The sequence below is a fragment of the Rhinoraja longicauda genome, chromosome 14 (genome assembly GCF_053455715.1).
Source record: "Rhinoraja longicauda isolate Sanriku21f chromosome 14, sRhiLon1.1, whole genome shotgun sequence".
Lineage (NCBI taxonomy): Eukaryota > Metazoa > Chordata > Chondrichthyes > Rajiformes > Arhynchobatidae > Rhinoraja > Rhinoraja longicauda.
In genome coordinates this window covers 17082978-17103446 of record NC_135966.1, presented here as the reverse complement: position 1 = coordinate 17103446, position 20469 = coordinate 17082978, and the positions used below count along the sequence as shown (strand labels likewise).

Here is a 20469-nt window from a genome sequence, read left to right as displayed (position 1 = left end):
TTAATTGACATTTTACAATATCATTTTACATGGTGCTTCATCCAAGCATTCAAAAGGAAATTACAAATATCAGGTTACAAATGCAATTATTTAAGATAATTGATAGATTCCCCATTGTAATGAAGGTGCCGTTACCAGTGACAATGAGACTGTCACTTTATTTTATTTAAATATGTACTTAATTACAACATTTTCTTTAAGACAAGTGCAAAGACGACACTGATAGCTAACTTGGCCCAAAATCTCTCTGTTAAAATTAGACAAATTGCACTTACAGGCAAGCAACTGAAATATTTCTATATCCATGGCAGAATTAACTACATCATGGAACCCCTACCCATTTCTGAAATGTAGCATTAATTAAGAGAAGGAGCATCGTTACCAAAAGTCTAATGAGTAGCAAGACAAATCTCGTCATATAAAGCAGTTTGAAAATTGATTATGCTACAAAATGATTATGGGCAGCACAGTAGAACAGCTGATAGAGTTACTGCCTCACAACGTCAGAGACCCTGGTTCAATCCCCACTTTGGGTGCTGTAAGTGTGGAGTTTGCACAGGTTTTGCAGAGGTTTCCTCCCGCATCCTAATGATGTGTGGGTTTGTAGGCTAATTGGCCAAAGTGTGTAGAGAGTGGGATAATATAGACATAGCATGAACGGGTGGTCAGCGTGGACTCGATGGGCACGTTTCCATACTATATCTCTAAGCTAAAACTAAACAAAACAATTAGGGAAAATAAGTTTTAGAAAGCCAAGTAACTCTACATAATCACCCAGAAATTCAAAGCACCAAAATATAATCGATGCAATGAGACAATGTCTTCAGTGGCGACCAGTCAGCATTTTTTTTCTACTGGGCCAAAAGGTGCCGCCTAATCTTCACCTCGCAAAACTGACCAAAGGCCTGAGTATTCCCACAGATGGAGGCAGAGGTAGCCCTAGGAGCTTTACCGATGGTGCTGGGTTGCTATCAGTGTTCAGCCCATGCATTTGCAGGCGAGGCCCAAATTCAGAAATATAAGTTGGAGGCTTGGTAATTGTCTGGGAAGGGTCAGGGTGATGATCAGAGTGCAGATCAGGGATTCTGCAAGGATGCACATAATATTATTTGCCTTGAAGACTTTACAAAATCAGTATCATTAGGCAACATTCATTTATCCAGGTCAACATCATCCAAGTTCATTTACAATGGTCTAAAAGGAACAATGACACACAAAACATCATCATCTTCTGGCCTAACATCGAAATCACCTCGCAGTTACGGACTAGCTTTGTCGCAACTTTTCTTTTCCTTCATCATTGTTTTAGTGAAAATTCTCTTTGACACAAGACATTTGTCTTTGTGCAAAGAAATCCATCTTTCAGATTGGCACCACCTTTAACCGGTCTCCTTAGAATTTTTTTTCTCATTTAAATGTATCTTTGTATTCTGAAAAAAATTCCCTTCAACACCCACCATTGCATTTTTATTATCCAATCACTTAATCGAATTTGCCATTACATCAGCTAGCTGTGCCTTCATGCTCTCAAAATTGCCTTAGGAATATAAATATTGGTCCTGGACCCATTTTTCCTCTCTCTCTGAAAGCAAGATTTCAATTATATTGTGTTTGCTGCTATCACCAGAATGCCTTTGATTAATCTTGTTTCATTGCAGAACACAGAGTCTCGCATGACTTGCTCTCAGGATGGCCTCAGAATGTGCTGTTCTTAGAACTCCATGAACTCCTCACCTAGGCTATTCTTGGCCATCTGGCTCAAAATCTCTTACCGATATTAACACTTTTCAGACACGCTCCCCCCATTTCTTCCTTTATACTCCAATGATTATATCGTTACTCTTAAGGAGCCTGCACGCCACTCCCGTGTGATTTCTTGTTCTTTCTCATCTCCATTCAAGCTGCTTTAATATCTACTTTTCCAAATTTACGTGAATCCTCTGTTGCACTTGGAGTGTCATTAATTGAATTTTACGCGACAGCCAAGAAAGTACACTGATGCTTCCAATTCCTCAGAAGCTGAAGGAAATTCAGCACGTCTCCAATGACTTACAGATGTCTGCAGATGTACAGTGGAAAGCATCCTATCCAGATGCAAACCAAGTTATGCCAACTGTTCTACCCAAGAGTGCAAGAAAATCACAGAGTTGTGGATGCAGCCCAGTTCATCGTACAGACCAGACTCTTTCCCCTTGCAACTCCATCTACACTTCCCACTGCATCTGGAAAGCACCCATCATAATCAAGGATCCGTCTGAAGAAAGGTCTCGACCCGAAACATCACCCATTCCTTCTCTCCGGAGATGCTGCTTGTCTCGCCGAGTTACTCTAGCATTTTGTGTCTATAATCAAGGACCTAGTCATTCCCTCTTCTCCCCTCTCCTGTTGGGCAGAAGATATAAAGTCTGAATGCATGCACCACCAGGTTCAGGAATATTTTTCTCTTTGCACTACCTACTGTAATTGTATATGGTTTGATGGCACCATGCAGGCTAAGATTTGACAGGAAAGAACACAAAATATGTGTACCAAGATGCAATGGAAAAAATGACTATAATAAGCCAAGTATCATCCTTGGTATCTTCTTACCTTAGTATTATCTGTCTCTCAACATATATGTCCCAATTATGTTAATCTGCAGCAACTATCAACTTTTGTTTCTCATTTCATCCATATTACTTTGAATACTATCTGTTCAGATATAGACTTTGTTTCTGTCCTTATTACTTTTGTTATCTTTAGCTTTATCAACTGAATTGTTCTATCCCTTTCAAGCACAGTCTGTTTATCTTTATGACATTAGTACTTTCTCTCACTGTGAACCTGCTCTTTGATTTATTACATCTTCCCAGTTTGATCCCTGGCATCAATACTTTGTGCAAAATCATTTACTTTCCCCATAATGCAGCCTGCCAGAGAAAATGCAATGCACCCAAATCTATTGATCTATTGATCTATTGCTCACCAACATAAAATTGTAACATTTTACAGGCAAAATTAATGGTTTAAATATATTTGGAGTGCAACATTATTAAAAACAATTCAATACCAGTAGGTCATCAACTCTTTGCATCGTAATTTCATAACCTAAGTCGATTTAGTTAATAACCCAATGAAACACAGCCTTGTAATAAATGTTATCAACAAAATCCCATCTTTAATTTGATGCACCAAAATAATGCAGTTCTCCAGAAAGAAAAGCAAGAATATTACATAATTAAGACTGATTTTAACATCATTTGGAAACCTACAGTCCATCTTTTAGAAATGCATATCAAAACATCCAAGGATAAACAAAAATCAGATTTATTAGTGACTTTTACCAATAAAATCATTCCTAGATCAAATAAAAGATACTTAAAACATGCATCAGTTAGATATGAATGTTTTAGCAAATCTGGTTGAATTGTATGTTTTACAGATATGGCTCATAGGAAAAAAATATTCATTATATTATATTTATCCTTTCAGTAGCAGTTTTCCATTCTTATCACTTAAAATTCTATATCCCATTATCAATGTCATAAAACAAGGTACACTAAATACAATCACAAATTTATCATACTTTGTAGCAATCAAATAAATAGCATGATACAAACTTTTCTGGTGCCTCTTTCCACACTCAAGTTATGTAGATCTTAGAACAATCCCAAATGCCAAATTTTTGGTAGAGTAGATGGTTAAATAGGAATATCATTAAACTTTTCACAATTGGTTTACTATTGAAAACACCAAATTTGTCGAATTGCTTCCATTGAAATGTGGCACAAAGTTAAATATTAAATTGAGTATTGATGCCATTCTCAATGAAATAACCAGTACCTGAAGTGAAACCCTAACATTTTCCCAAAATAAGTGAACATTTCTCAAATTTCATGCATGATTCTGCCAACATGCTTTGTGTCTATCCAAGTGGTGGAATCATGCAAACGTAGTGACTGCACTCTTCTTGTGTCAAGCAATTTAAAACTACTTTGATCTTTCACATTTATAAGCAATGTATGGAACTAAAAGTTTTTCAAAAACAGGCAGTTAGAAAGGAACATTATAAACAAAAGAAAAAACTGAATATAACTGAAAGCACAATTTAATACAGTTAAATATCATATATACAGACATCAAAAATGCATTTAATAAGAAACTTGTGTATGCAGCCATTAGACTAACTGATGCTGACAACACTTCAAAAAGGGAGAAAATATTCTTTAAAGGTATAGGATTTACAAGGTGTGCAATATTTTCAAGGAATGAAAAGTCACTGTAGATTAATGAACAGTGTTGTTGAACTGATGAACTATTTGATTTCACCAAAGCATTATTAAAACATTGTTTGACATACCAGAGCATAAAATTGTTTTCGTGACATTAAAATATTTATTTCGTACTAAAACTCCAAAAGGAAGCTGAAAGTTTTAGCTGTCAGAAATGCTTGCCAATTCTGTCCAACCATATTTGTTTGTGAATTAATAAAAATAGAGTTCAATAAAACAATCGAAGATCCAGAAAGTTAATCTGGCACGAAAAGTGGTAACATTTTTCTTTGTCTCAAATCTGCCTCTATGGATCTACAGTGGCTTAATGAGAAACATGGCTTTTCATTCAGTCCACAAGGCTTGAAAACCTCATTATAAATAACTATTATCCTCATTGATACAGACTTTGGACTTTTTTAAAAGTTTAAAACAAGATCCAATTATGGATTATGCAAGATTAACTTTTCCTTTTAATCTCAATCATTTGAAGATGTACTATATGTAAATGGCGCAAAAGCTATTCTGTTGGTGGTGCCACTGTGACGTCTGCAGAAATAAGATAGATAGAGCAACAGTCTTTTTACACTCTTGTGCATACAACAAAATGGTCACCATTTCCATTTATATTTTCAGCCATGTCAACATTACGCTTCTTCCTTGAATAAAAACCTTTAAAAACTGGACAAATGGGGATGTATTGTAAACACTGGACTTCCTTCAATAAACTCATTCCAAATGGAAAGTCATAAGTCTTTATATCTACACATGTGTCACTGTTTGCAAATGCCCCTTCTTTCCATTGCACAAGTCCACGCTCCTTTTCTGTACCTAATTAAAAAAGATAATGATTTACAAAATGTTAGAAATCCATTCCATTACACAAAAACTACAGGCTGCCTTTCTAGTTTTGCAGATTAAGATTATCGTAAATCTTAATCTTTTTATAAACAGAAATAGTGTTTTCGAATGAAAGAGGTTGCTATATTCCACCAAATAGGATTTTCCTTTATCCAAAGATTAAATCAGAAAACTGATGATAGAATGAAGGGAAGTTATTGAAATGGACAAAAAATGTAAAATTATGCTTTGGTAGCCTATTTTCAAAATCCACATTTTCCAGTCAGTACAACCCCTTTACTGTCATGTAGAAATTTGCTTAATTTATACATGATTTTTTTTACATTTGTCTAAATTCATGTGGATGTGCTATTGCTGCAAGCACGTTTTTCATTGCACCTGTACATTACCATTCTAGTGCACATGACAATACACTTTATTTGCCTTGACATCAGGAATATCATTACCTGACGGAAGTCCTCAAAATTATTATAATATATTCATTAGGAGAAGGGCAAGTCAAAAGACAGTTTCACTTGGTTGGAAAGCTTGACTGTAGATATAGGAAAGATGCTTTGCAACAAAGGGTTCGCATAATAATCAGTAGGGTGTTTAGGACTGGAACAAGGAAGATAATAATCCTCACTCAATACAGTGAGTATCTACCTAGGTGGTATCTGGAGGAGAAGTCATTAAGTGCAATGGAATGAAATCTATAGATATTGGGATATAAAAGAAATCTGGGTGCAGTTTGAAGATCAGCCAAAAAGGGATGGTCTGAAAAGGCTTTTTGGGCTGGACCACACACACCCACCCACTTCTAGTGTCTGAGTACAGGATAAGTAGTCATCACAAATGATGATGTATTAACAGAGTGTGAGTAAAAATATGTTGCATGGCTTACAGAAGATACACCGATGAGGCACTTCTTCTTGTATGCCAGACATACGGAGATAGTATGGTTGATTTTGCTAAAGCTGCAAGCCACAGTAAAGACTACAACTGCTTTCTCTGAAAGTGGCTAACGACTTCTGGAGAAACGAAACTTAGTTTAGGAAAACACATTAAGAGGTTGTTCATCACAAGATAGGCGGAGTATGTGTCACGCAGGAATGTTGTTTGTCTCTGCCTGTAAAGACTGACCGAATGTAACCAAGTCAGGCGAGACTCATACAGATGCTGGTCCTCTGTGAGATGCTCCCTCATGAGAGAATAAAATCAGGCAACCGTCGAGTAACTAACAACTAAGTGTGGACACTGAATTTATTTATCCACATAATTGGCGCCCAACGTGGGGCCCCACGTCGTGTGATTGACCAAGAAGTACTGAACGAGAGCTCCAAGTAAGTGCTTTTTGGGCTATCAGACGCGCTGGGGCACACGAACGTAAATCTAGAAATCGACGGTTGTTGTAAATCTGAAAGGGACTGGACAGACATAAACTTTTGCTGCTGCCGGAGATAGGGAGGGTGACCACTGTTTCAGGGAAACAGGGACGGTTGAAATAAGGGAGTTATTTAAACCAAGTGTCAGGGACACAGTCAGGTCGGACTTGACATGGGGTCATCAAAATCAAAGGCAGAATCGCTGACGGGCGATGAGAGGTTTATGTTTGGGCAGGACCAGAAATGTTGCAGATATACAAAATTTTGGAAGGAAAAGTTCCAGTGGAAAGGGACTTTAAAAATAGATGAATGTAACAAATTAGTATGTGCTATAAGTAAGACAGCAAATGGAGATGTGGAAATGAAAACTAGAATGGGATATCATGAAGCAAGGTTATGGCTAATGGAGGCAAGGAATCGCCGGGATGGGGAGGATAAAAGGAGAGAGGCAGAGGAAGAGAAAAGGCAAAAGGAAAAAGAGGCAGGTGATGAAGGGAGACCCCCTACCGGCACACAAGTAACAAGTGCTTTTCTAAACAAGGAAGATAGTGATTTGTGTGTTGTAGAAGGACGAAGACCACCAACACCGGCACCGGCAGGACCACCAGCCCCGGTGGAGACATCTGTTCCGATAGCGACATCTGCGCCGCTATACCCACCGGTCCCACCATCCGCGCCACCTTCATACGAATGCACAGCGCACCGTCGGGACGGTGGAGGTGACCGACGACAGGAGGAGTTGGACCAAGCGCCAGACCTAGATCCACCCTTGCCCTCCAAAGGGGCAACGGGATATGATCCATCAGACAAAACGACTTCCCGGCTGCGATCAGGTAGGGTGTATAAAATGTTTCGGGCTATGGAGGATGAAGAAACAGACAGAGGTGAAATGTACCCTCTAATACAAATGCCAAATACACATGCGCCAATAGGTGGCGGGGCAGCAGTCGCCTTGTACGTATACCGCCCCTGGATGGCAAAAGACGTACGAAAGGCCGTTGAAGGGATTCCGTCGCCTAAAGGGAATTCCGGGCCTTTCCAACTCGCATTCCATCTTATAGTGGACAGTTACCGGTTAAATCTGGGTGAAGTTGAACAAGTAATGCGTCAACTGGTAGGAGGAGATTGGTGCCTGGTTGAAGGAGGATGGGCACCCCTGCAGGACGGAGTCCTGGTCCCCTGGAGTAACCTGGACGGTAATATCTTCCAAACCGAGTTAGAAGGTCTCCTGGGTAGGGTCCGGACACACTATGCGGGAGGCGTGGATTATGGAAAAATCAGAGAAACCACGCAGGATAACGGGGAAGGAGTGAAACAATTTCTGGCCCGTCTGAAAATAGTGTTCGGCGAGAATAGTGGCCAGCCCATCCCCGCACCATGGGACGACCTAAGTCCGTATGCCCAACAGTTGAAAATTGAGTTCCTCCATGGGATGAAGCCCGAACTAGCCACCTATGTTAAAAAGCACCTCATCACCTGGCGGACATGTCCGTTGGAAGATGTAAAGGCGTGGGCGGCGCACGGGGAGGAAAATAAGGTTGGGAAGAAGAAGGTGACTGCGCACGCATATGTGTATGGCGAAGAAGAGCGAGAAGAGTATACTACAATAGGAGTATATTACGCAGAAGATAGGAGAGGAGGCCGGAGAGGGGGCAGGCGAGGCCGCGGCGGAAGAAAAGGCAGGAGCAATGGTTGCTTTGTATGCGGGAAAGTGGACCATTGGGCAAGGGACTGCCCAGACCGAAAAAGGGACAAGTGGGAAGAAGAGGAAGAAGGAGAAGGGGGGAGGTGACTATCTCCCGATGTCGCGGCCGTGGCCCTGGAGGCGGCGCGGCAAGCGGCAGAGAAAGGGAGCGCCTCGAAGGAAGCTCTGAAGGAAGGCCTGCGGGTGGCTGAAAACTGGAAGAGTAATGAGCGAGAGGATGCCTTGGACCTGGGGGAAATCTTTGCACAATACGAAGGGACCGGAAGTGAACACCGGCCCACAATCACCCTCAAGGTCGGGGGCACTCAGCATATCAAATTCTTGTGCGACACAGGAGCGTGCAGAACCGTAATCACCAAAACCGCGGCACCAGCAGCGGTGTCCATGTCATCAGACTCAATAGTGGTAAAGTCAGCCTCCGGACGGACACGAGCGGCAGGAGTTCCTCAGCCAACCCCTCAGCTTCAGCGACCCGGCGACGGGACGCTGTTGCAAAGCACAGGTCTTGATTTCAGAAACTTGCCCGACCTGCTTGCTAGGAAGAGACGTGCTGCAAAAATTGCAGCTAGGGATAGTGGCGGGGAAAACTGGTATGCAGGTGGTGCGCTTAGACGAAGCCGATATACTGGTCCAGCAATGCGGAGGAGAACCCCACTACTACTACACCATTGATCCCACCACCTGCGGACCCACCTCCATCACCAGAGAATTGGTTAAGAAGGGTGCAGAGGTAGTTCAGGGGGAACACCTACTCCACAAGGAAGAAGACCTCCATGTAACAATATACTTTAACCAAGAAGCGGGCTCGGCGCCACGGAAGTTTGAGTGTGCCTTCTTTCGGGTTAAGGACTCCCGGCTGCATGTGTCACATCTGTACTGGGACAAGTGCGGGAATGCCGGAGTATCAATAGTACTGGAGCCCGGAGACCAAAAACTGTGGGACCAATGCCACGAAGAACTATGGCGGGTGGTAGGACGAAAGTCAGGCGGACCACCGCTGGAATACTATCGAACTACCCCTCACATGTCCCTGGCCCGAAGCTCGCGCAAGGGCACGAGCTGGCGATACATAGGGAAAATGATCGCTGATGGAAAACAGATTATGAGATGGACCCCGGCAGGGGATGGGTTCCCCAAGGGAACGGAGATGGGAACCACAGCAGAACTCACGGGCGGTAAATGCCTTTACCGCCTGCCATTGGAATGGACAACCAGGGGAACCAAGGCGGTACACATGACGGCAGACAATCAGTATGTATGAGAAACTATGGCCCTGTTAACAGAAGAGGAAAACAGGCTGCTGGACAAGGAACTACCCAAAGGATTGTGGACCTGTGGGTCGGCGGATGTGGGTCGAATGCGAGGAGTCACACCTGTCCATGTCCAAAGTCGATCCACCTACAGGCCCTACCAACGACAGTATCCGCTGAAAGCAGAAGTGCTTAAAGGGATACGGCCTATCTTCTGTAAGCTACAACAGGAAGGAATCATTGTACCAGCCCCGGAGTCTCCCTGCAACACCCCTATCTTCCCGGTCAGGAAGGCCGCAGGGGGATGGAGAATGGTGGAAGATTTACAGGCCGTCAACAAGGCAGTAATACCACGAGCGCCATGTGTACCTGACCCCAGCACTCTGCTTAATGATATTCGACCCACGCACCAATGGTTCACTGTGATTGACCTGGCCAATGCCTTCTTCTCTATACCGGTCCATCCGGACTCGCAATTTTGGTTTGCTTTCACGTTCGAGGGACAACGTTGGACATGGACACGGCTACCCCAAGGATACACAGAGAGCCCTACTATCTTCTCCATGGCCATGAGTGCCTGTTTGGAGAAATACACCCCGGACGAAAAAGTCACCATCCTCCTGTATGTGGACGACATACTGATCTGTGCACCCACCAGAGAAGTATGCAGGATGGAGTCACTGGGGGTACTAAAATTCCTGGCGGAAGAAGGTCATAAGGTTAATCGAGCAAAACTACAATGGTGCCAGGAAACAGTGAAGTACCTAGGGCACAACATTTCCAGAGATGGACGAGAAATTGATGCAGCAAGGAAAGAGGCCATGCTACACGCACCAAAACCCCGCAATAAGAGGGAAATGATGTAATTCCTAGGAATGACCAACTATTGCCGGCAGTGGGTCCCCAACTATGCAGAGCAAGCAGGACCATTACAGAACATGATTTATGAGAAACCCATGGCAGCGATGGAGGCATTACAGTGGACGGAAGAAGGAACAAGAATGTTTACAACGTTGAAGCAGGCCTTGGCCTCATCTACAGTGCTGGCCCTGCCAAACTCTGAGAAAACGTTTATCCAAATGGTGGATTGCAAGGGCACGTATATGACCTCAGTGCTATTACAGCAGCACGGGCAGAAACTAAGGCCCGTGGCGTACTACTCCAGCCAGTTAGAACCCGTGGGAAGAGGATTACCTCACTGCCTACGAGCAGTAGTGGCTGCATCAATGGCAGTGCAGGCTTCAGCAACTATTGTCCTACACCGACCACTGGTATTAAAGGTTCCCCACGCCGTTGCATTATTGTTGCTCCAACAAAAATTGTCCTATCTATCACCCGCTCGACACCTAGCCTGCATTACAGTATTACTATCGCAGCCCAACCTCACCATAGAGCGATGCAACACTTTGAATCCGGCCACCCTGTTGCCTATCCCAGAGGACGGAGAGCCACATAGCTGCCTAGCGGCCACTGATGAACTAGTGATGCCACGAACCGACCTCCGGGATGAGCCAGTACCGAATAGTGACATGACCATGTACGTAGACGGAAGTTGTGGCAAGGACCCACACCGGTTACGCCGTGGTTACCTTGGAGAAGGTTCTCCAAGCAGAGCCCTTACCAGCACACTACTCAGCCCAGGCCGCAGAAATAATCGCCCTAACAAAGGCGTGCGAACTGGGAAAAGGGAAGGTGGTCACAATTTACACTGACAGCGCATATGCCTTCTCCACGGTACATGTATTTGCCGCACAATGGCGGAACCGGGGCATGGTGACGTCAACAGGCAAGAAGATACTACACGCCGAGTTAATTCTACGTCTCCTGGAAGCAGTTCTACAACCAGCAGCCCTCGCAATCTGCAAATGTGCAGCCCATACTAAGGGGACAGATGCAGTGACACAAGGAAATCGAAAGGCGGATGAGGCGGCCAAAGCTGCCTCTCGGGAACCGATCACTGCAGCAGTTCTAGAACCAGTGGAACCACTGGACCAACAAGTTTTGCATGACATGCAGAAAAATGCACCCAGCAAAGAAAAGGATCGCTGGAGACGAGAAGGAGCAACCCATAATGTACAAGGAATCTGGACGGCAACAAACGGCTTGCCCATTCTTCCCAAGTCCCTCTATCGATATGCGGCTATTACGAGCCATGGGGTAACCCATGTCTCGTCAGGGGGAATGATAAGGATAGTGGAAGAACATTATCAACATTATGGGTTTACAGGGTACGCGCAACAGCATTGTGCGCTCTGTGATGTCTGTAGTCGGTACAACCATCAGGGAGCCGTCCGCCAGAAGCCCGGTCTGCTCCCACAACCAAATTACCCTTTTCAAATTTTGCATATGGACTTTATTGAACTGAGTATGTGCAAAGGGGTGATTATTGATGTTTTCTCCCGATGGGTTGAGATCTTCCCCACTTCTACAGCCGACGCCCTAACTGTGGCCAAAGCACTAATGTGTGACATCATTCCTCGCTTCGGGGTCCCGGAAACGTTGTATAGTGACAACGGCAGTCACTTTGTGAATGAAATCGTGGATCGCCTGGCTACCAAAATGGGTATTGCATGTAAACGACACTGCTCCTACCATCCACAGTCAGCAGGATTGATTGAGCGGACAAATGGAACGGTGAAGAATAAGTTACGGAAGGCTATGGCCGAGACAGGGTTCGGGTGGGTGGATTGCCTCCCCTTGGTGTTGTTAAATATGAGGATGACACCAGGGAAGGGGGGTCCCTCACCGTATGAGATACTGTTTGGGAGACCTTACACGTACCCTGGGCTGCAGAGGGAAGAAGAAACGGTAATGGAAGAAGCAATACTGGCAGACTATATGCGTAAACGGCTAGATAACCGAACCTCTGCTATTGCTCCCCCAGCACCAGGTGAGACAGGAAAGGAAGACCTTGAATTGAAGGTAAGTCCAGGTGATTGGGTCTTTGTGAAAGTCTTGAAGAAGAAGAAGTGGAATCACCCTGCTGGGGTATACTGGGTATGCGCTGACCAAAGTGGGGTAGATAACTGTTGTGAGTTCACTATAAAAATAAAGCGGGATTCCTTCCTGGTGCTTTGGGCAGAGAATGGGGAAGTGTTCCAGGTAATGGAGCAACCAATGAATAAGGCAGAGCCCACCAAGCCACTAGCAACGGAGGCCACCACAATACAGGCCCATCCGATTAAAGTAGTGGAGATTAAAGGGTTTGAACAGTTACGAGCCAATTTAGAGGTAGGAACGGGAACGGACGGAACAAATGAGTGGATAAAGTGGATGATGTACACCACCCGAACAATGGGAAAGGAAAACTGTTATGCCTGCGCCGCGGCTAAACCACGGTTGGTGCCCACGGCGTTTCCCCTTAACATGCGAGAAAGTAGCGGGGGAGTACAATGTATGCTGTCGTTAGCGCAGCGGTAGAGTTGCTGCTTTACAGCGAATGCAGCGCCGGAGACTCAGGTTCGATCCTGACTACGGGTGCTGCACTGTAAGGAGTTTGTACGTTCTCCCCGTGACCTGCGTGGGTTTTCTCCGAGATCTTCAGTTTCCTCCCACACTCCAAAGACGTACAGGTTTGTAGGTTCATTGGCTGGGTAAATGTAAAAAATTGTCCCTAGTGGGTGTAGGATAGTGTTAATGTATGGGGATCGCTGGGCGGCACGGACTTGGTGGGCCGAAAAGGCCTGTTTCCACGCTGTATATATATGATATATGATATATACAAATAAGGAGAGACCTAGTGATGAGTCATGTGCAGCATTACACTACTTGTTTCCACCTATCATGGGGCAAGGGCAACAGGCCCCGCCCTTTGTGGTCCCAACTAGGGGACAGGGGCACTTCGAATGCTATAACAGGTACAAACATGGGGGACAAGAGTTGGGCCATTTGACGGGCTGTAATGAGACCATAAATGTCACTAACATATCCCAGTTTGCCAATCAATCCGTAGGACGAGCGGACGTATGGTGGTATTGTGGGGAGAAAATATTAAGGACTAAGCTCCCAGTAGGATGGCAGGGGACGTGTGCAATGATTCAGCTAGTTATGCCATTTACTATTATCACCCAAGGAACTGGGAAGAACGACGCAACTAAGGCCCAGGGAAGGGTTAAGCGCAGCCTGAGGGTACAGGGGTCGTTTGACACACACATTTATATTGACGCTATTGGGGTACCGGATGAGTTTAAAGCACGAAATCAGATCGCGGCTGGATTGGAGAGTGCGTTCTTCTGGTGGTCTACGATCAATAAAAACGTAGATTGGATTAATTACCTATTTTATAATCAGCAACGATTTATTAACTATACTAGAGACGCAGTTAAAGGATTAGCTGAACAATTGGATAAAACGAGCCTTATGGCATGGCAAAACCGGATGGCTTTGGATATGCTATTGGCAGAGAAGGGGGGTGTTTGCGTAATGTTTGGACAAGAATGCTGTACCTTTATTCCGAATAACACTGCCCCCGATGGATCGGTGTCACGGGCATTGGCGGGTCTCACCAGCCTTTCCATTGAAATGGCAGAGAACTCAGGGGTCGATACCTCATGGACCGGGTTCGTGGATGGGTGGTTCGGAAAATGGAAGAATTTCTTTGTCTCTACAATAACAACTATTATTGTATGCGTAACATTGTTGACATTGTTTGGATGTTGTGTTATACCTTGTATGCGGGGACTGACCCAGCGCTTGATTGAGACAGCACTGACCAAGCAGGAAAATATGATGTACGAGTCCCTCAGGCAAGAGGAGCCAAGTGACTCCGAGAAGGAAATAAAGCCAGATGTGGAAGGTGAAGCATCGGTGGACTTAAGTCCCGAAGATCACATGGTTAATGTACAAATGTATGAAGACTCTTGTGTATGAAGGCTGTGGGCACAAGGCACAAGGCACGGCTGGATGAAATGAAGAGAATTTGTTATAAAATGTATGTTACATGTATAAAAGGGGGGATTGTGAGTAAAAATATGTTGCATGGCTTACAGAAGATACACCGATGAGACACTTCTTCTTGTATGCCAGACATACACAGATAGTATGGTTGATTTTGCTAAAGCTGCAAGCCACAGTAAAGATTACAACTGCTTTCTCTGAAAGTGGCTGACGACTTCTGGAGAAACGAAACTTAGTTTAGGAAAACACATTAAGAGGTTGTTCATCACAAGATAGGCGGAGTATGTGTCACGCAGGAATGTTGTTTGTCTCTGCCTATAAAGACTGACCGAATGTAACCAAGTCAGGCGAGACTCATACAGATGCTGGTCCTCTGTGAGACGCTCCCTCATGAGAGAATAAAATCAGGCCACCGTCGAGTAACTAACAACTAAGTGTGGACACTGAATTTATTTATCCACACAGAGCGTTTTAGTTAACTAGAGCTTGGCAAAAATGAGGAGTTCCATTCCATGAAGAGGATGTCCGATAACATTAATGCTTACAAGGAAGGCTTGTAACAAAGTATATTGAAAAGGATATGGGAAATGGGACAAACAATAAAATAACAGTAATCCGATCAGTCAGTACTAGCCTTTTGTGCCAATATCTTTCTTGCAATATAAATGTATAACAGATTAGAATGACTATTACAAATTTCAGATACATTCCTTCCTCGGATTATTTGACCACAAATATGTTGGAATCTCGTGGATTTATTTTGATGGGTCAATTATCTAGAACTCCTTCCACCTTGCAAGGTAAGCTACATAACACAAGTTACAAACTTCTACTCATCTTTGAGAAATTACAGCTCCTGTGAGAGAAGTTATACTCCCACCATCCTCATCAGATGTCTAACAAGCGTCTTCCTTTACAGTCCCATCCACACCCAACACCATTTTACGCCCTATTGTTTGTTTGTGATTAACAGTGTGCGTTATCAAAATTAAACAGCTTTGATTCATGCAGAATGATTTAAAATAGACAATAGGTGCAGGAGTAGGCCATTCAGCCCTTCGAGCCAGCACCGCCATTCAATGCGATCATGGCTGATCACTCTCAATCAGTACCCCGTTCCTGCCTTCTCCCCATACCCCCTCACTCCGCTATCCTTAAGAGCTCTATCCAGCTCTCTCTTGAAAGCATCCAACGAACTGGCCTCCACTGCCTTCTGAGGCAGAGAATTCCACACCTTCACCACTCTCTGACTGAAAAAGTTCTTCCTCATCTCCGTTCTAAATGGCCTACCCCTTATTCTTAAACTGTGGCCCCTTGCTCTGGACTCCCCCAACATTGGGAACATGTTTCCTGCCTCTAATGTGTCCAATCCCCTAATTATCTTATATGTTTCAATAAGATCCCCCCTCATCCTTCTAAATTCCAGTGTATACAAGCCTAATTGCTCCAGCCTTTCAACATACGACAGTCCCGCCATTCCGGGAATTAACCTAGTGAGCCTACGCTGCACGCCCTCAATAGCAAGAATATCCTTCCTCAAATTTTAAATGTTAAATAACTTTCAGTCAAATGTAAATCCACCTACCTGGAATGGTATTATCCAACATGAAAGCAAGGCAACCTCCAACAAACATTTCTGTTGTCAACAAGACAGTCAAAATCTGATTAACTTCTGGAATACCTACAAAAGAGAAGTCATCAGAAACAGTCTAAACAAGGGTCCCCAATCCAAAATGTCACCTCTCCACATCAACTGGAGATAGACACAAAAAAGCTGGAGTAACTCAGTGGGACAGGCAGCACCTCTGGAGAGAAGGTATGGGTGACGTTTCGGGTCAAAAACCCTTCTGTAAATGCTGCCGTTACTCCAGCACTTGTGTTTATGTTCAAGGGAAAAAAAACTGTTCATCCAGGATATTATAAAATCAATTAAGGAACAAATCATTAAAATAGAACAGCGAAGAAAGAGTGGGTGTATGCTGTGCCAGCAAGTTGAGGGAATTATATTTTTTAAATTGATGGATGAGCTCCTGGAGTCCAACTGTGTGATTAACTGGAAGCTCGGAATTAAAAACTTAACACTGGAAAAAAAACTTATTGGCTTGGGTCCAGAGCAGGTGGCAAGTCATGTTGCTTTAGATTGTACAGCAGAATGCACAATGCCAGTAAAAACTAATTAACTTCAGTGAGTTGTTTTCATCTTCATAAAAAAATATTACAGCCTTGGCCTGAAATTATTGAATAAAAACAAAACTTAAAAATACATACTAAACACAATAAAACTGTTCCAATGGGTACATTTCATGTGCATTAAAATTACACTCATAGTTAATTTTATAGTTTTAAAAACTGAGAAGGTTGGGGAAATTTAATTTTAACAGTCATTGGGGAAAGGATTAGAATGTGTTGTCAGAATCATTAGAATAATTAAGAATTTGTTTTCCTTATTTCCAATTCTCAGACTTTATTTTTCTTGACCCTTTCCTATTAAATAGATTTTACTTACAACTCTGCTGGGCAAAGCTTTCCCAACAGCTGATTTGTACTACACATTCCTTTCTTTATCTACATCTCAGGGTTTGTTTTTACTAATTCCCATTTGAGGACAATTGAGCACACCAGTTAATCTCCAACTCCTTTGATCTCCTGACTCACAACCCCGGCCCACCCCACCCATCCCGCGTGATTGGTCAGCCCGGATCAGGTGAGAGTTTGAGCTCGACAATCGAAGTTCGAGAGGCAAGTGACTTGGCCACAAGATGGCGCCATGGATAATTAAATATTTGATTGCCTATAAACAAATGGGCAATTTGTTAATAGAGGTTGATCATTCCAGCAAGTGGTTATCATTACAGGTGTTCCTCAACCCACTGACCAAGCCCAAACCTTGAGTAGATTCAATGATTCAATCAGCAGTGACAACCCACACATTCATTCTCACCACCAGTGGGGCATAGTAGTTCTAATGTGTGCCAACAGAAAATACATTGCAGCTGCTTGCCAAAGCTACTCTATAACTAGAAGGGTTAAGGGTGTATGGAACACCACCACCTGCATGCTTCCATCTACTTTGCATACCATTCCTGGGTTGGATGTGTGTTGCCTGTGCTTCTTAGGAGGATCAGAATCCTTGAACTGCATAACCAACAGTATTGTGTGAATGCCTACAACAGAAGGACTGGAATGATGCAGGGTAGAGGTTCACCACCACCTTCAAAGGAGGACAATAATTACCAGCCTTGCTGGCGGCACCCAAATCCCACCAAAAACATTTTAATTCCAACATGTTAAGTAGATCATTGGTGATCAGAAACTTTGCACCACCTGCAATTTTACCCCGGAAAAGTAAACTGAAGGAATGCTACCTTCACGAGCAAGGTTCCACCACAAGTGAACCAATATTTTTCTAGTTTAAGAGGAACCAACCATGGGAATAGGCTATGCAAGATCAATTGCTGACTGACAAGAAATGATGAACTAAAATCTTGTTATGGGGCATAAGAGAGATTGACATAACAATTTAGAATTTTATATTAAAATTGTTGATTTATATTATATTATTATTTAAAATCCTAAAACAGGATTTTAATCTAGACACAAAAAACTACGATAATACGAGGGAAGATTGGCTGTGGTAGATTGTGACAGTTTATGACAGGAAACAAGCAAAAGCTAGTATTTTGTTTTAAAGATTGATTAGCATCAAGCTGCAAAGCACAAAATCACAATAGGGAAAAAAGTGAATATTATTTTGAGAAATTAAAGAATGTTGAATCTAATAAATGATAAAGCTGCCAGAAGGAGTAGAAGGTCTGAAGAATGAAAAAGTTTCAGAATTCAATGGATAACCAAGAAACTGATGAAGAATGAAAAACATAGAATAATTTAAAAAACTAAGAAAAGAGATAAAAACAGATTGCAAAAGAATAAAAGACCAGCAAGAACAAACAAGAGTCTCTTACAGTTCAGGATGGGCAAATTTATAGTGTGGAATAATGAAGTGTCAGAGAAATTAAATTGCTTTATGGCGGCTTTATATGGATGACAGTGAAACCAAATAGCAAAAGATATTAGTATTGGAAAAGAAATACTATTGGACATTAATGAACATAATTTAAAAAATAAATCAAGGATATTGTGACCTTAAAGATTGTGAAGAGGTTGCTACGGATATAGTGGATACTGTGGTTATCAACTTTCAAAGTTCTACTGTAATTGTGTATGGTGGATATACTGCATATTTGGAGCATTTAGTGTCATGTGAAAAGCTTTTTTGTTGCGTGCTAACCAGTCAACAGAAAGAGAGGAAGAGAAAAAATAAGAAACTAAAACTGCACATGACATTATTAGCAAAGTGCTGGGATGCACAATAAAGGACGTGATATCAGTATTGACATATTAGCATGTCTACAGAGCATCATAATGGATTTATGAAAGAGAAATCAAATTTGGCTGATTTATCGAAATCTCATGGAGCACTCAAGGAGAACTAGGGTAGGTACTGCATTTGGATTTTCAAAAGACTTAATAAATGTTCCAGAAATGAGGGATCAGAAAGGGATCAGTCTTTAGGCCGCAACTATTCATAATCTACCTCAATGATTTATCCACCGGGACTAAACACAACACCTTTTTTAAAAAAAGATTACAAAATTGTGGGATGTGGGTAGTGATGAGGTTGTAAAGCAGCTCAAAGATGATAAAGACAAGTTGAGTGAGAGGGCAACAACACAAGAGTGCAGTGGAACTAGGTAACATTATCCACTTGAGAGAAAAGACAAATGGTGAGTCTTTAAAGAATGAGGGACAGGGTAATACATTGTGCAAAGGGCCCCTCCCGAGTACAAAAGTCATGAAAGCCACCGTGCAGATGCAACATGCAGTCAGAAAGTCAAATGGTAAGCTTGCTTTTGTTACAAGGAGGATTTGAGCCCCAGAGTAAAGATGTCTTACTACAATTGTATTGCACCTTGGTTAGTATACACCAGGAATAATTTAAATATTCTTGTGTCCTTTTCTGCAAAAGGATACACTTTGCCATTTTGGAAATGTAGTGAAGGCTTGCTATTTTGGATCCTACAATGGAAGCCAATATCAAATGGAGAAATAAAGGCCTCAAAAGAAAATGATCTGGTATAGTTTGATTGGATACACTTCTTTTGATCCATGCTAACTTTTGGATCAACTGATGGCCTCACTGATGATAGATTCCAATGTTAAGTGGGGCGACATTAGACAACCAATAACATTGGATTGAAACTCTCAATTTATAAAGTTTCACTCCTCGAAACAGAGCAAAGGATATGAGAGATGGAAGGTTAATTCCCGGAATGGCGGGACTCTCATATGTTGAAAGACTGGAGCGGCTAGGCTTGTATACACTGGAATTTAGAAGGATGAGAGGGGATCTTATCAAAACGTATAAGATTATTAAGGGGTTGGACACGTTAGAGGCAGGAAACATGTTCCCAATGTTGGGGGAGTCCAGAACCAGGAGCCACAGTTTAAGAATAAGGGGTAGGCCATTTAGAACAGAGATGAGGAAAAACTGTGGAATTCTCTGCCGCAGAGGGCAGTGGAGGCCAATTCTCTGAATACATTCAAGAGAGAGCTAGATAGAGCTCTTAAGGATAGCGGAGTCAGGGGGTATGGGGAGAAAGCAGGAACGGGGTACTGATTGAGAATGATCAGCCATGATCACATTGAATGGCGGTGCTGGCTCGAAGGGCCGAATGGCCTACTCATGCACCTATTGTCTATTGTCTATTGAAAATGCTGGAGCTACTCAGCAGGTCATGCAGCATCTGTGGAGAGAGAAATTAAGTTGATGTTGTAAGTTGTGTAGGAAGAAACTGCAGATGCTGGTTTAAACCCAAGGAAGACTCAAAATGCTGGGATAACTCAGCGGGATAGGCAGCATCTCTGGAGAGAAGGAATGGGTGAAGTTTCAGGTCAAGAACCTTCTTCAGATGTTGTAAGTTAATGACCTTGCATACTTGAGAGCAGGACTTCAAATTATGAGAAAAGAATCACTGTAGGCATAAGAAAAATGTCCATTTCTAAATTCTTTAAAATATTTATACCATATATTCACAACAGTGAAAACAAGTTCATTTCACATACAGTCACAAGCAAGTAAAAAA

The 20469-nt window shown here is 42.7% G+C and overlaps 1 protein-coding gene across 1 annotated transcript in view; it reads right to left on the bottom strand.

The window, feature by feature from the left end:
* Window positions 1–3155: 3155 nt before the first annotated feature.
* Window positions 3156–20469, bottom strand: part of LOC144599839 (solute carrier family 23 member 1-like) — a 65088-nt gene continuing 47774 nt past the window's right edge. Inside the window, exons 14-15 of the mRNA XM_078411090.1 lie at window positions 15912–16007; window positions 3156–5081 (exon numbers count right to left, since the gene is read on the bottom strand). Coding sequence (XP_078267216.1) covers window positions 4834–5081; window positions 15912–16007 — 344 coding nt within the window. The 3' untranslated portion in view covers window positions 3156–4833. The remainder of the gene's footprint in view (window positions 5082–15911; window positions 16008–20469) is intronic.